Genomic DNA, 15,243 nt, shown 5'->3' with positions numbered 1-15,243 from the left:
TTGTGCCCCAATTCTAAGCTTCCAGTCCCAACTGCAATAGCAGTTCCTACAGCACCAAGATTGACTACAGATTAATTTTAATTTTTGACCTGTTCTGCTCCAAAATTACACACAGGAAATTATACATTCACTTGCTGAAGCTCAAAGTATGGTATACAGCACCCCTGCACCATCCTCCAACCAAGCCCCAGAGGACATAGGGAAAGATGCAGTAACACAAACTAATTTAGACATAGAATTCCTGAACGCAGGAGTATAAACGCAGAGAGTATGGCACCAATAAAGCCTGGAGGGAGGGAGTGTTTCATTCTACTCCAAGCTCAAAAGCAGAGATGTGAACTGGAATATAGGGCTGCAAGAGGCTGCAGAGGTAGAGTGGACAAGGCCACAAACAGGAAGGATTTTGAAATCAAAGTTCAAGGCGGGGAAGGATGCACCATTTGATGTCCGCAGTGATAAAGGTGAGCAAGTTTTATGCAAGCTAGGATGCAGCCAGTAGGTTTCTGGAAGAGTTGGAGTTTGCACAATGTGGGTCCAAGAGGCCACCCAAGAGGACACTGGTAAATGTGTCCCTTGTGATGACAAGCTAAGCCTTATCAATGCTTAACGGCAGGGAACTGACCCATTCCATTATGTCAAATAGGCTGTAACCATGCAACCTAGGATGAATGAAAAGAGATAGAGCTGGGTGGCATCAACATGGAGGTTCATGCCATGCTTACAGATAACACTACCAAGAGAAAAAAGGATGCCAAGGATCAGGCCGTGCCTTGAAGCGTGCCAAGTCACTGTGTGGACAGGAGAAGTCAGTGGAGCATGTGCTGGTTAGAGTTAGCTACAATTGGACCATGGTGTCATGATAATTGTCAACCTTACTGAAGGATATGGAGAAATGGAGGACAGCCATGGAGAATGCATTTGTGAAACACAGCTAAACCAATGACCCCATACTTTCCAGCAACAATCAGGAGCAGGAGCCCTTGCTTGGATGCTCTGCTCTTTCTCTCCCCACACACCCTTTTTTCTCATAACCCAGGAGCAGCAAGGACAACCACAATATGCAGGCTGCAACTGTGGCTAAGATCAGTAAATGCAGCACAAGATGACAGATCAAACCTGGTCTGGATGGCTCAGCTCCTTAATGCAAATGTACTTGAGCAACTGTTTTTATTTGTGCAACAACAGGCTGACATTCTTTATTAAAAGCTAGTATTCTTAGTGCAAGGTCCTTGCATACTCCAATTGGGTCTAAGCAGAAATAAAAGGCCAGGAAATGTACATAAATCCTTTGAAAGAATCTTGACTTTCATGTATAAAGCTCCCGGCCAGCTTCCATAAAAAGTTTTTAAAAACACCACAAAGAAATACGTTTACAAATATCTATAACATATGCCACAGTATTGAACTTGATACAATGTAACCTTCAAATCAATGTCAACATTCCCAAAACAAAGATGGAAAGTGAAGTTTTGGATATCCATCCAGTACAACTGGCTTTAATGATAACCCTCCAAGCTACTGACTATGACAATAAAAGGGAAGAAACAGAATTCTAACCTGTTAGTGAATCGAACTCCATTCTTCTGGATATCTATGGTGTTAAATTTCTTATTGTTACGAAGGGCCTTCTCCTCCTTGCAAGTGACACGGAAATAATAACCCAATTGAGCGTTTGACTCTAGTTTCACAGTCTTGCCAGCTTCAAGACCTGCATATAAATTGAACAGATAGTAATTTGATAAAACTATCCCACTGATATTCAGTTACAAAGTATTCATTCCTTTTTCTTACCACTCCTATCCCCTCCCAATAACGTCTTCCTCAACAATGCACACTTATCAACTCACATTGATACCAATGATACTCCTAGTAAAGTCCAGTGGTTACTTGCAGCTAGCTTGTTCTTGACCTGCAATTCACAGTGGCAATGTGATTTGGAAGAAGGTGTCAACATATCTTGGATTTAACACTGTCCAGTCAGAGAAAATAAAGGAATACCAGTTGGAATCTATCCCAACATCCGTAAAGCGAGTTAAAAAGGTCTATTATGATACTGAAAAAGGTGTCTCGCAGATTGTTTGTAGGAGAGAGTGTGCAGGACAAAAAGAAAACAACATTATTTCACCATCTTAACCCCCATGTTATGTTCTCTATAGGCCAATAACCTTTAAAAAGAGATAAGAATCGCACAAGATTTCATGTTTCAAGACTTTTACTGTAACAAGCCAACTAAAACAAAAATCAACTAAACATTACTTAGTAAGCAACTAATGCACTAAACTACAAAAAAGGTATCCCCCAGTAACTTCCTAACACAACAAAAAACCCCATGCCACATTTATACATTATGGCACCCTCTCAGCAGTTATGCAGTCTTATATTTGAAGTTCCGAATGTCTCCCGACAATTCAAAGGGCTCTTTTCTCCCTGCCCCATCCGAGTGAAGCCTCCAGTGTCCTTTTAATCAAAGTATCCTTCACTCAATCTTCTGAGCATACTTGAATGGACTTTCAGCAGCAAGGCACCCACCCACTCACTCTGGTGATTCTTTGGTTTCCAACTCTCCTCAACAAGCTTCGGTCCTTTGAAAAGGGGTTCTGTCCTCACCAGCACTTCACTTGGTGATGAACCTGACATAGCAGCACCTGCTTCCAGTTTGACTGGCTCTAAGACTCTGTGAATCTGCAGCAGTAAAGCCAGCTGCCTTTTCCTTTGTGTCCAGGTGTTAAAGCTCACACCTGACTTTGAATAAGTTTTGACTTCAGCCTCCATCCCCATGGGAACCAGGTCACATGGGCTTATCGTCAGGCAGAGTTCAGCACAACTTCACACCATCCCTCCATTCTAGGGCATTCTGTTTTACCTTTCATTAAAAGACAGTTTAAAACATAATCATCTCAAAGTCTAGTGGTCATAACACCCACTACAAGTTGAGTTGTCGAAGAAGCCAGCTACACCACCCCTAGTCAGAAGCAGGCTCATGGCTAATAAGGTGAAAAAAGTTGAAAAAAACTACGTATTGAAAAAGGGTTTATCCAGTATTCAGGCTGGTGCTGAGGACTGTGCGTAAGCACTAGGCGAAGCATGCTCCCAAGGAACCTTATTTTTCGAACATCAATATTTGCAGCAAGACAGAGATCTAGCTCAAATGAGTAAAAAGTTTTCCACATTTAACTTGTGTTTAGAGCCACTCCCCATAATCTATATACAAACTCAATGCAAAATGCCACACACTGGTACTGGTGCTTACAGCTCAACTAGTGGTAACAGCAAACTTCTACTCAGTAACATTTCACTTAGTCACGATCCAAGCAGGTTCTCACTTGAGGGTTATTCAAAGAAGCCCCACCATGGGCTGAAAGGTTACAAGGTCTGATGCAATTCTCTACACATAGTGGATGCCCAAATTGAATCACATGAGCAGGTGCTAATTGAAGGCTAGGTGCCATTCAGCCCATCACTATTGTGCAAGCTCAAGGGCAACTCACCTAGCCCCACTACCCCACCCTTCCCCTGTAGCCCTACAATTATTTTCTCTTCAGATAATTATCCAATTCTCCTTTGAAGGCCTTGGCTTAGTGAATCTGCCTTCACCGCACTCTCAGGAAGTGCGTTCCAAATCCATACATTTGCTGAGTAAAATGCTTTTCCTCATGTCACTGTTGCTTCTTTTGCTAATCACCATAAATTAGTGTCCTCTGGTTCTTGATCCTTCCTACAATGGAAACAGCTTCTCCCTATTTTCTCTGTCAACACTCATGATTTCAAACACCTTTATCAAACTTCCTTATATGAATGAAATATCTATATGTTCTACACTTTACAGCAAGATTTATATCAACAACTTTGATGTCAAGTAATAATTATTGTTGTAGCAAAGCAGGAGTTTTACTCTGCATTTAACCACACTCGATGCTGATACTGAATGCCCAAAATGGAAAGTGCGCTGATATCAATCAACTTTGACTGCTAACACTCCTGTGAAGCACCTTTGGATAAACATGCTATATAAGCGCAAGATGTTAATCTTGATTCATGAACACAAAACCGAGAATTACGCTGATCAAATGCAAGTGAAAAAATGCAGAGATTTATTTCAGATCTATTTCATACCTAGCTCCCTGGCAGCTTGGTTGAGTGTTGACTGCATACTTTTCTCCAAACCATCCATCTTCTCCCTCAGTTCAGTTAGATTTGGGTCAAAGGATGGCTTCACCAGGAACTCATGGTTTTCCACCTGTTAAGTCAAGTGAATGCTTTTAACATCTCTAATTAATTCCTTTATTATTGCAAAGCAAGGCCACTCAGCATATTAGCGCTCATCAGTAGCCATTCCGGTTTCTATTTCCATTTTACATGGACTACAGGAGAAGGAAGTCATAAAAATAAAGTAAAATAAAGAATAAGCAAATGCATAGAAATTGAACTGGATAAGGATACTGGCAGGGACTGAAATTATCTATAACACAAAGAAAGCCTTTCATTTATATAATGCCTTCTGTGACCTCAAAACATCCAAAAGTGCTTTATAGCCAGTCGAATGCTGTTGAAGTTTTGTCACTCCAGAAATAGACACAAGTCATTCGTTTCTACAAGTCAGTTGGCAGTTCTTTCATTTTTCTGTTTTTTTGTGGATCTACTGTTAAGCACCAAGTGAAGAAGGCACCACCAGTCACAAAGCTGATCAACTAATTTTACTAAGGACAAATCTTAGATGCCTTGACATATATTTTTCTCTAACAACAATTGTTTACAGCCTCACCATCACCAATGAAACTCCTTTTTCTCATCTCCACCTGAAAAGAGCCTGCTCAGCTCTCAAACATGACCATGTATTGGCCCATAAAAGATTATCAGAGAATTTTTCTTTATCCTACTGCACCAACATTACAAATGGTGTTGAATTCACCAGCAACTTGGACTCAAGTTAAGTCAAAGGGACATCATTCCACACCACACCCCTACCTCCCCACTCAGTCTACTTGGGGCAAGCACTTTCCAGGCCGATTTATTTCCTTGACCAAGATACTCTTTTGCCCTTAATAGCAACCTGGAAATGGCCCTGGGGAGTTGGGTTAACTCAAAAGCAGTTCCTAGTCAGATACTAGGTGCAGTTAGAGCTCCTTTTGATACATCGCAGACAGCTCCTTTGCTGGCACCTGGATATAGCTGTCAACACTACACCAAAAGCACAAATCGGATGAATAGAAATCTCTTAAATTTATGTTTTACCAGATATCACAGAATTACAGTAAGGTGGCAGCTCAAGAGGCCATTCAACCCATCGCTTCTACACCAGCTCTCCAAAGGAGCAACTCACCTACTGCCACTCCCCGCCTTCTCCTCGTGGCCCTGCACATTCTTGCATTTCAGATAATAATCAAATTCCCTCTTGAATGTCTCGGTTGAACGTGCCTCCACCACACTCAGGCATTCCAGATCTTAACCACTTTCAGCATGAAAAACTCTTTCCTCATTTCGTCTCATATAATGCAAAACTAGGAATTACAGCCATGAACTGATAAATATAATTTTATAAGGAATTTAAACAGCCCATACAAATTTCAATCCTTATGACTTCCAAGAAATTAGATTGCCAAGTAGTATGTTCTGAAAATGCTGCAAAATGAACCAAATTCCTTTTTCACTGTCAGCTGTGGCTAGATTTGGGGATTAATAAAGGATGTTACATATAAAATTCTATTTCTTCAGCCCACAAAGTCTCTCACTGTCATCTTCATTGACAAACTGATGAAATAGGCGGACAGGTGGCAGGTGAAGTTCAATGCGGAGCAATGTAAAGTGATTCATTTTGGTATGAACAACATGGAGAGACAATATAAAATAAAGGGTACAACTCTAAAGGGTGTGCAAGAGCAGAGGGACCTGAGCCATTGAAGGTGGCAGGACAGATTGAAAGCACGGTAAATAAAGCATAGTGTCCTATGCTTTATATGTAAGGTAATTGAGTACAAGAGCAAAGAGGTTATGTTGAACTTCTATAGGGCACTAGTTTGGTCTCAGCTGGGGTATTGCGTCCAGTTCTGAGCACCACACTTTGGGCAGGAGGTGAAGCATTGGAGAGAATGCATAAAAGATTCATGAGAATAGTTCCAGTTTTGAAGAACTTCGGTATGAAGACAGACTGGAAAAATTAGGACTGTTTTCCTTGGAGAAGAGAAGGCCGAGAGGAGACTTGATAGAGGTATTCAAAATCACGAGGGATCTGGACAGAGTAAATAGGGAGAAACTGTTCCCACTCGTGAAAGAATTGAGAACGAGAGGGCATAGATTTAAAGTAATTTGCAAAAGAAGCAAAAGCGATATGAGAGAAAAAAACATTTGCTGCGTGAAAAAGTTAAGATCTGGAATGCACTGCCTGAGTGTGGTGGAGGCAGGTTCAATCGAGACATTCAGAAGGGAATCAGGCAGTTATTTGAACAGGAAGAAAGTGCAGGTTATGGGGAGAAGGCAGGAGAATGTCATTAAGTGAACTGCTCATTCGGAGAGCTGGTGCAGACATGATGGGCCGAACGGCCACCTCCTGCAATGCAACAATTCTGAGATTCTATGGTTCTGATTCCCACAAACCTGATTCAAACCTGAAAGAACCGCACACATTAACTCTCTCAATTTAGCCACTTACCTGATTCAGGTCTAATGTGGTCTCAATCAATTCCTGAAACTTGGCGAAATCAGAGATAAGATCCGTCAGCGGGGAGATAAACACAGCTTTCAATAATATCTGGTGTAGTCCTATGAAAACAATTAGTGTTAATCACATTAGACAAGCTATGGCAATCAGAATAAGGGAGGTTTACTTAATGAATATTCTAGCACTAAAATATTAATATTCCACTGAAAGTAAAACAAAATGAGCCATAACGTGTTGTTAAAATAACAGTGAAGCCAATAGCGCTATCACATATGGTACCGCAACTTTCAGAAAATGCAAAAATTGCTGTCCAGAAGTGTCGCCTCACTGCTAGCTTCACAAAAGCAGCAATCTATTTTCTGGTTCACCATTGAAACATATACAATGACATGAAACTGCTGTATTCACTAGATAAATACAAACTAAACTCACTACAAAAAGCTCTTGCCCATTTCTGTCTAAATACCCTTTTAACAACGGCTAATAAGGCTCACTGCCACTAAAAATTAACTACAAATGTGGAGTCTCATTCCTTCAGGTTTTGATTATTGTTTGAGATTAAAAATGTAAAATTTTTTTTTTCAGCTTTTTCCTAATCCAACCTTTCTTTCCCCATTTCTCTTTCCATACCTGACATGTCATTTAATTCACCCATTCTGATTTAAATTCCTTTTCAGTCCTTGTATTGTTAATTTCACAATCCTTCAAACTGATCGGTTAAGGAGGTATGCAGTTAATTGCCCTGTTCACTCAGGTCCTAGAAGCCCACTTTCGCCTGTTGCCTTGAATTAGTTCAGTGTCAACAACTTGCCACATAAAAAAATTTACAACCCTAAACTTGCAAGGACAGTTCTAAAGATGGACACTGTTAGATGCCCTGGCACAGCAAATAATGGGTCAATAACCATAATTCTTAGCAAGTGGTGCTGGCTGGATTTCCAGCTGTTCGATACTTCTGTTAATCAGCTTTATAACACATAATCTAGGCTGACACTTCAATGCAGTACTGAGCATAAGCAGAAACGTATGATTATTATTTGATAAGAGTTTAGGGCCTATATTCAGTTAAACTGAGGCCCTGTGTGCCTGATCAGGTAAAGTTAGAAACTCCAAAGGAACTACCTGAAGAGTAAAAAAGTTTCCTGGGTGTCCTGATCAGAATCTGTTTCATTATCAAAACAAATTAGCCAGTCATTGCCTTACCGTTGTTTGTGGGACCTTGCTGTGCTTCAATCAACTGTCACATTAACCTACAGAACATGGGTGATCACAATGCAAAGATAATTCATAAGCCTCAATATTAATCAACAGCCCCATCTGCCCCTCCAAGTACAGGTGAGGCCAGGAGTTAGGGAAACCTGGCAGTGAAAGGGAGGCAGGAGCTGCTGGCTCAAGTTAAGTGCCTTTTACAGAACTTCTTGTGGGTCAGGAGGAGCAGGATTGTTACTCCTCGCCCCTTAAAGAACATTTTGGCCTCATCTCTACCCCTCTCCCCACTGCTACCACCCTCTTCCTTAAGCCCCAACCTCTCCCTCCCTTGATGGCCTCTCTCTACCCCTACCTGACTCCTCAACCCATACCCAAGAACCATGGCGGTGGACTCATGCCAGTATCTTACCCACCCAGTGTCAATTTGGTTGGCTGCCAGACTAGAAACAGAAGAAGCAATTTTTAATTGTGTAATTATGCCATTAAATTCAGCATCAGATCTGCATCCCCAGCCTTGCCAGTTTTTCCCTACGCTACCCTTTCCGTAAACATTGGGGTCGTTGTCTATGAAGCCATTTTGGAATGCTCTGAAAGGGCTCTATAAATGCAAGTTCTTTTTCATTCAGGTTTATAGATTACCAAGTCAAAATGGACAACATGCTAACATCCCTGCTATCATCAATACCCTAGCAGCCACAAGAGTGGTAGGAAATCAAAACTGGTAGGCACCAGATAATTAAGTAGGTTGCACATGGCTCTTTCCCTTTGTGACATCGGTTCAAATCCTGACTGTTGGCTGCAACTATCCTAAATAAAATAGGTTTTCAAAATTTCCACAGTGTTCCCCATCGACATGAAGCATAAAAATGCCCCTCTTGGCAATTGCACCAAGAAAGGCCGCAAGAATTATGGCATGGGAGATGGTGTAGCGGGGACTGGGCAGAGCAAAGGAAGGTTTCTGATGTATCTAAACATCCTGAACTACTAGTAAGTCAAACACTATTTTTATACACATGACACTGCAAGTTTTACTCTGCTTTTTGGGAGAGGCAATCACACAATGATTCTGCAGGTTTCTCTGTGAAATTAGTAACAATGCAATTAATAAGCAAAGCTCTCATCGCTAATCCATAACTGAATAAATCAAATGTGATTTTCTGGGATTCCAGGGTATTACAAGTGTTTTTGGGAGATCATATCCCAAACCTGGTCTGTTTTTTTTGTTTTAAAAAGACCTTGGCAATAAACAAAAGTGCTTAAAGAAAAATTCACAAAAAATAATTGGAAACTCAAAACGCGATGGAGGTTTCTCACTATGAAAAAGACAAAGCTGGTGGGATGGCTGATAACAAGGGTAGCCAAGTGGGGCTTAGTTATCTACAGGATTTGAAATTAAAGAAGCCAGCTTATACTTAATTTTGCAGCAGATCACAGAAATGAAAATGTTTCATGGTCTCCCAAAACTGCAGGATGCAGCAGTAAGAACAATGTATGATGAACATGACAATGTCCTAAAGTGTTATTTCTTACCTTCATATCTATCCAACACCTGCACCACATTTGGGAGATGATTGACAGCCTGGTAAATCCGATAGCAATCCTGTAGGGTTGCCACCTGACGCTGGAACTTCTTTGCCAGGCGGTTGAGGTCAGGAAATCGCCGAAGCAGATCCTCCTGTAAATTCTGCCTTAGCTCAGTGTCGTCCACAAAAGCCTCCACCAGGTTAAGCCTTTTCAAGGCAATTGACAAGAACTCATTAGACATTTGTTTTAATGCAATAGAGCTCTAAACTGCTTATTAACATGTTGGTCTCAGAAATTCAGAATGGAGGGGAAAACAGCCCATGAAGCTGTGGTATAGAACACACAAGAGTCAACATGGAGCTTCACTGCCTCAGTCTGTCCAATTCCTTATTTTAACTGCATCTCTGTGGAAAGGCCAGATACCAGATCTGCATGGGCAGGCAGTGTTTGGAAGAGAAAGACATTCTTGGCTCCTGTCATGCAGCTCCATTGCTTCAATTCCACAAAATCACACTTTGATTTATTTAGTTGCAGTAACATTGGCAAGAGCCTAGGAGCATAAGACGAAAGAGCAAAAGCAGGCCATTCAGCCCATCGAGTCTGCTCCGCCATTCAATGAGATCATGGCTGATCTGATGATCCTCAACTCCACTTTCATGCCTTTTCTCCATAACCCTTGATTCCCTTACTGATTAAAAATCTATCTCAGCCTTGAATATATTTAATGACCCAGCCTTTAAGCCCTCTGTGGTAAAGAACTCCACAGACTGACTACCCTCAGAAGAAATTCCTCCTCATTCCCGTCTTAAATGGGCTACCCCTTACTCTGAGATTATGCCCTCTGGTCCTAGACTCTCCCTCAAGGGGAAACAACCTCTCAGCATCTGCCCTGTCATGTCCCCCAAGAATCTTCTGTTTCAATAAGGTCAAGCCCAACCTACTCAACCTCTCCTCATAAGAAAATCCCTCCACACCCAGAATCAACCTAGTGAACCTTCTCTGGACTAACTCCAATGCCAGTATATCTTTCCTTAGATAAGGGGACCAAAATTGTTCACAGTATTCTAGGTGTGGTGTAACTAATGCCTTGAACAGTTTCAGCATGGCTTCCCTATTTCTATACTCCATTCCCTTTGCCTTCCCTGTTACCTGCTGAACTTGTATGTTAGCTTTTTGGGATTCATGCACAAGGACTCCCAAATCCCTCTGTGCTGCAGCTTTCTGCAGTCTTTCTCCAATTAAATAATATTCAGCTCCTCTATTCTTCCTGCCAAAGTGCATAACCTCACATTTTCCCACATTATATTCCATCTGCCAAGTTTTTGCCCACTCACTTAACCTGTCTATATCTCTGTCGACTCTTTGTGTCATCTTCACCATTTGCCTTCCCACCTATTTTTGTGTCATCCACAATAGTACATTCACTTCCCTTATTAATATATATTGTAAATAATTATGGCCCCAGCACTGATCCCTGTGGCACTCTACTAGGTACAGATTGCCATCCTGAAAATGCCCCACTTATCCCAACTCTCTGCCTTCTATTAGTTAGCCAATTCTCTATCCATGCTAATATGCTACTCCCAAAACCATGGGCTCTTATCTTATTAAGCAGCCTTATGTGTTGTACCTTATTGAACGCCTTTTGGAAATCCAAATATATTACATCTATTAGTTCCCCTTTATCTATCCTGCTTGTTACTTCCTCAAAGAATTCTAATAAATTTGTCTGGCATGATTTCCCTTTCATGAAGCCATGCTAAGTCTGCTTGGTTATATTATGTATTTCTAAATGCTCTGCTATTACATCCTTTACAATATGTATGTATGTAATAAGTGATGTTGAACATCACTTGGAGGGAGCACTGAGGGTGGCAAGGGTGCAGAATGTACTCTGGGTGGGGAACTTCAACGTCCATCACCAACAGTGGCTCAGTAGCACCACTACGGACCCAGCTGGCCGAGCCCTAAATGACGTAGCTGCAATACTGGGTCTGCGGCAGGTGGCGAGGGAGCCAACAAGAGGGAAAAACATACTTGACCTCATCCTCACCAATCTGCCTGCTGCAGATGCATCTGTCCATGACAGTATTGGTAGGAATGACCACTGCAGAGTCATTATGGAGACCAAGTCCCGCCTTCGCATTGAGGATACCCTCCATCGTGTTGTGTGGCACTACCACTGTGCTAAATGGGATAGATTTCGAACAGATTTAGCAACTCAAGACTGGGCATCCATGAAGCGCTGTGGGCCATCAGCAGCAGCAGAATTGTACTCGAACACAACGTGCAACCCCATGGCCTGGCGTATCCCACACTCTACTATTACCACCAAGCCAGGGGATCAACCCTGGTTCAAAGAAGAGTGCAGGAGGCCATGCCAGGAGCAGCACCAGGCATACGTAAAAATGAGATGTCAACCTGGTGAAGCTATAAAGCAGGACAGCTCGCTTGCCAAACAGCATAAGCAGCAAGTGATTGACAGAGCTAAGCGATCCCACAACCAACAGATTAGATCAAAGCTCTGCTGTCCTGCCACATCCAGTCGTGAATGGTGGTGGACAATTAAACAACTCACTGGAGGGGGAGGCTCCACAAACATCCCCATCCTCAATGACGGAGGGGCCCAGCCAGCAGTGCAAAAGATAAGGCTGAAGCATTTGCAACAATCTTCAGCCAGAAGTGCCGAATGGATGATCCATCTCGGTCTCCTCCGGAGGTCCCCAGCATCATAGGTGACGGTCTTCAGCCAATTCGATTCACTCCACGTGATATCAAGAAACGGCTGAAGGCACTGGATACTGCAAAGGCTATGGGCCCTAACAACGGGCAGAATTCTTACTTCAATGGGCGGGCGGGCAGCCAAACCCCGCCGCCAAAACGGGGCCCACCGCCATTTTGAGTGGGCGGGCCTCAGCGGCCTGCCCAACAGGAAGTATTATGTGCTTCCTGTGTGGGGGGTGGAGGGAATCCCCATTTGTCAAAGTGTGCTCTTTCGCACGAGCGCACTTCTCCCTGAGGCAAAGTCTTGTCTCAGGGAGATTCGTGAGAGGTAAGTAAACTCTAAAAATAGATAAATATTAAAATTATTAACATGTCCTCCTCATGTGACAATATCACACGAGATGGGACATGTTAATAATAAACACATAATATTTATTAAAGTTTTAAAAAACTGATATGAAACTTCATCCTGCCAGTGGATGAAGTTTCATTAATAATCTGCAGCCCGCTGGGGCTCCTGGTCTGCCTGCCAGCCTTAAGGTTGGCCGGGCAGGGTGTTTAATAATGTTAATTAGCCTGTCAATGGCCTTAATTGGCCATTGACAGGTCGGCGGGCGGACAGCTGATTTCGCTGTCCTCCCGCCTTCATGAATATTTAAAGGGACCGGGATGACGTCGGGGGTTCCTCCTGACATCATCCCGCGTCATTTTCCCCTCAACGAGCGGGCCCCGCCCCCAAATCGCCAAGGGGAAAATCCTGGCCAATATTCCAGCAATAGTACTGAAGACTTGTGCTCCAGATCTTGCCGCGCCCCCTAGCCAAGCTGTTCCAGTACAGCTACAACACTGGCATCTACCAGGCCATGTGGAAAATTGCCATTAGTGTCTTTTACCGTGAAGACCGATGCAAAGGATATATTCAACTCCTCTGCCATTTCCTGGTTCCCCATTATTATTTCCCCAGCCTCATTCTCTAAGTAGCCTTTGTTCACTTTGGCCTCTTTCTTCCTTTTTACATATATAAAGAAGCTCCTACTGTCTGTTTTTATATTACTTGCTAGTTTACCCTCAAAGTCTATTTCTTCCCTCTTTATTGTTTTTTTGGTCATCTTTTTAAGAGAGTTTTTAAAAACTCTCTCCATCCTCTAGCTTACCATTAATCTTTGCCACATTGTATGTTTTTTTTTTCAATTTGATATTATCCTTAACTTCCTTGGTTAACCTCGGTTGGTTTATCCCCTTCCTGGAATCCTTCTTCCTCACTGGGACATATTTTTGTTGCGAGTCTAAACCATTTTCTTAAACATCTGCCATTGTTCATCGACTGTCTTTTCTGCTAAACTCCATTCCCAGTCCACTCCAGCCAACCCTGCCCTCATTCCATTGTAATTACCCGTATTTAAATTTATCACAGTTGTTTGGGACCGAAGTTTCCCACTCTCAAACTGAATGCTAAATTCTACCATGTTATTAAACCTGCCTCATTACACATTACCAGATCCAAAATAACCTGATTCCTGATTGGATCCACAACACATTGTTCTAGGAAAGTGTCATAAATACACTATGAATTCTTGCTTGTGGCTACCTCTGCCAATTTGATCTTCCCAATCTACATGAAGATTAAAGTCACCCATGATTAATGTACTGCCTTTTTTACATGCCTTCATTAACTCCTGATTTATTTTCTGTCCTACAGTATAGCTACTGTTAAGGGGCCTATAGACTACATCCACCAGTGTCTTCTTCCCCTTGTTATTTCTTACCTCCACCCATATGGATTCTATATCTTCCAATCCAAGATCCTTTCTTGCTATCGTACTTATTCCATCTCATACTAACAAAGCTACCCCACCACTCTTTCCTTCCTGCCTGTCCTTTCGAAAAGTCATTTCCCGAATACTTAGTTCCCAGCTTTGATCTCCTTATAACCATGTCTCCGTAATGGCTATAAGATCATACCCATTAACCTCTATTTGAGTCGTTAATTCATTTATTTTGTTCCGCATACTATGTGCATTCAAGTAAAGAGCCATTAATTTTGCCTTTTTACTATTTTTCTTCCCCCTTTGACCCTATTTGCTGCTGTATTTTTATGTTTGTACACTGTCCCTTCCTGTCACACTCTGGGTATCGTTACCTAAATAGATGCCCTGCAATGCTGCTATAGCTTTTTACTTTGTCAGCCTACATATCCCTTCTCCAGAACCCCCCCCCCCCTCTATTTAGTTTAAAGCCCCCTATACAGCCCTAGTTATTCAATTCGCCAGGTCACTGGTCCCAGCATGGTTCAAGTGAAGCCTGTCCCGCTGGAACAGCTCCCTTCTACCCCAGTCCTGGTGCCAGTGCCCCAAGAACTGAAACCCATTCCTCCTACACCAATCTTTGAGCCACGCATTTAACTCCTCGACCTATGCCAGTTTGCCCGTGGCTCAGGTAGTAATCCCGAGAATATTACCTTGGAAGTTTTGCTTTTTAAATTTAGCTCCCAACTGTTCAAATTCTTTCAGCAGAACCTCCTTTCTAGTCCTAATAAATGTCGTTGGTACCAACGTAGGCGACGACAACTGGATCCGTCCCCTCCAGCCCTGAGGAGATGTCCTTAACCCTGTCACCGGACAGGCAACACGGCCTTCGGGACTCTTGCTCACGGCTGCAGAAAACAGTATCTATCCCCCTAATTATACTGTCCCCTCCTGCTACTACTTTCCTATTTCCTCCCCCCACTTGCATGGCTCCCTGTACGACGGTGCCATGCTCAGTTCGCTCATCCTCCCCGCAGTCCCCACTCTCGTCCACACAGCTTGCAAGAATCTCGTAACTGTTGGACAGTTGCAGGGGCCGAGGTTCCTCAAACTCTACCCCCTAGGTCCCCATACCTGCTTCACCTGCAATCACACCCTCATATCCCTGAACACAGAGCAAATTTGAATCTGAGGGGTGTGACTTCCTCCTGGAGCAAGTGTCTAGGTAACTTCCTGATGTGGCGCAATGTCTGTAGCTCGGACTCCAGCTCCTTAACTCAGACCCGAAGTTCCTCAATCTGCAAACACTTACTATAGATGTGTTCACTCTGGATCACCTTGGTGTCCAGCAGTTCCCACATGCTGCAGCAGCAACACATCACCCGT

At 42.7% G+C, this 15,243-nt stretch overlaps 1 protein-coding gene across 1 annotated transcript in view; it reads right to left on the bottom strand.

The window, feature by feature from the left end:
* Positions 1–15,243, bottom strand: part of msh2 (mutS homolog 2 (E. coli)) — a 76,921-nt gene that overhangs the window by 30,558 nt on the left and 31,120 nt on the right. The window contains exons 7-10 of the mRNA XM_078557217.1: positions 9,395–9,594; positions 6,647–6,756; positions 4,114–4,237; positions 1,558–1,708 (exon numbers count right to left, since the gene is read on the bottom strand). Coding sequence (XP_078413343.1) covers positions 1,558–1,708; positions 4,114–4,237; positions 6,647–6,756; positions 9,395–9,594 — 585 coding nt within the window. The remainder of the gene's footprint in view (positions 1–1,557; positions 1,709–4,113; positions 4,238–6,646; positions 6,757–9,394; positions 9,595–15,243) is intronic.

Source organism: Cetorhinus maximus, chromosome 14, assembly GCF_964194155.1.
Source record: "Cetorhinus maximus chromosome 14, sCetMax3.hap1.1, whole genome shotgun sequence".
NCBI lineage: Eukaryota > Metazoa > Chordata > Chondrichthyes > Lamniformes > Cetorhinidae > Cetorhinus > Cetorhinus maximus.
The sequence above is the reverse complement of the archived record's forward strand: the minus strand, read 5'-3'. Positions and strand labels throughout refer to the sequence as shown.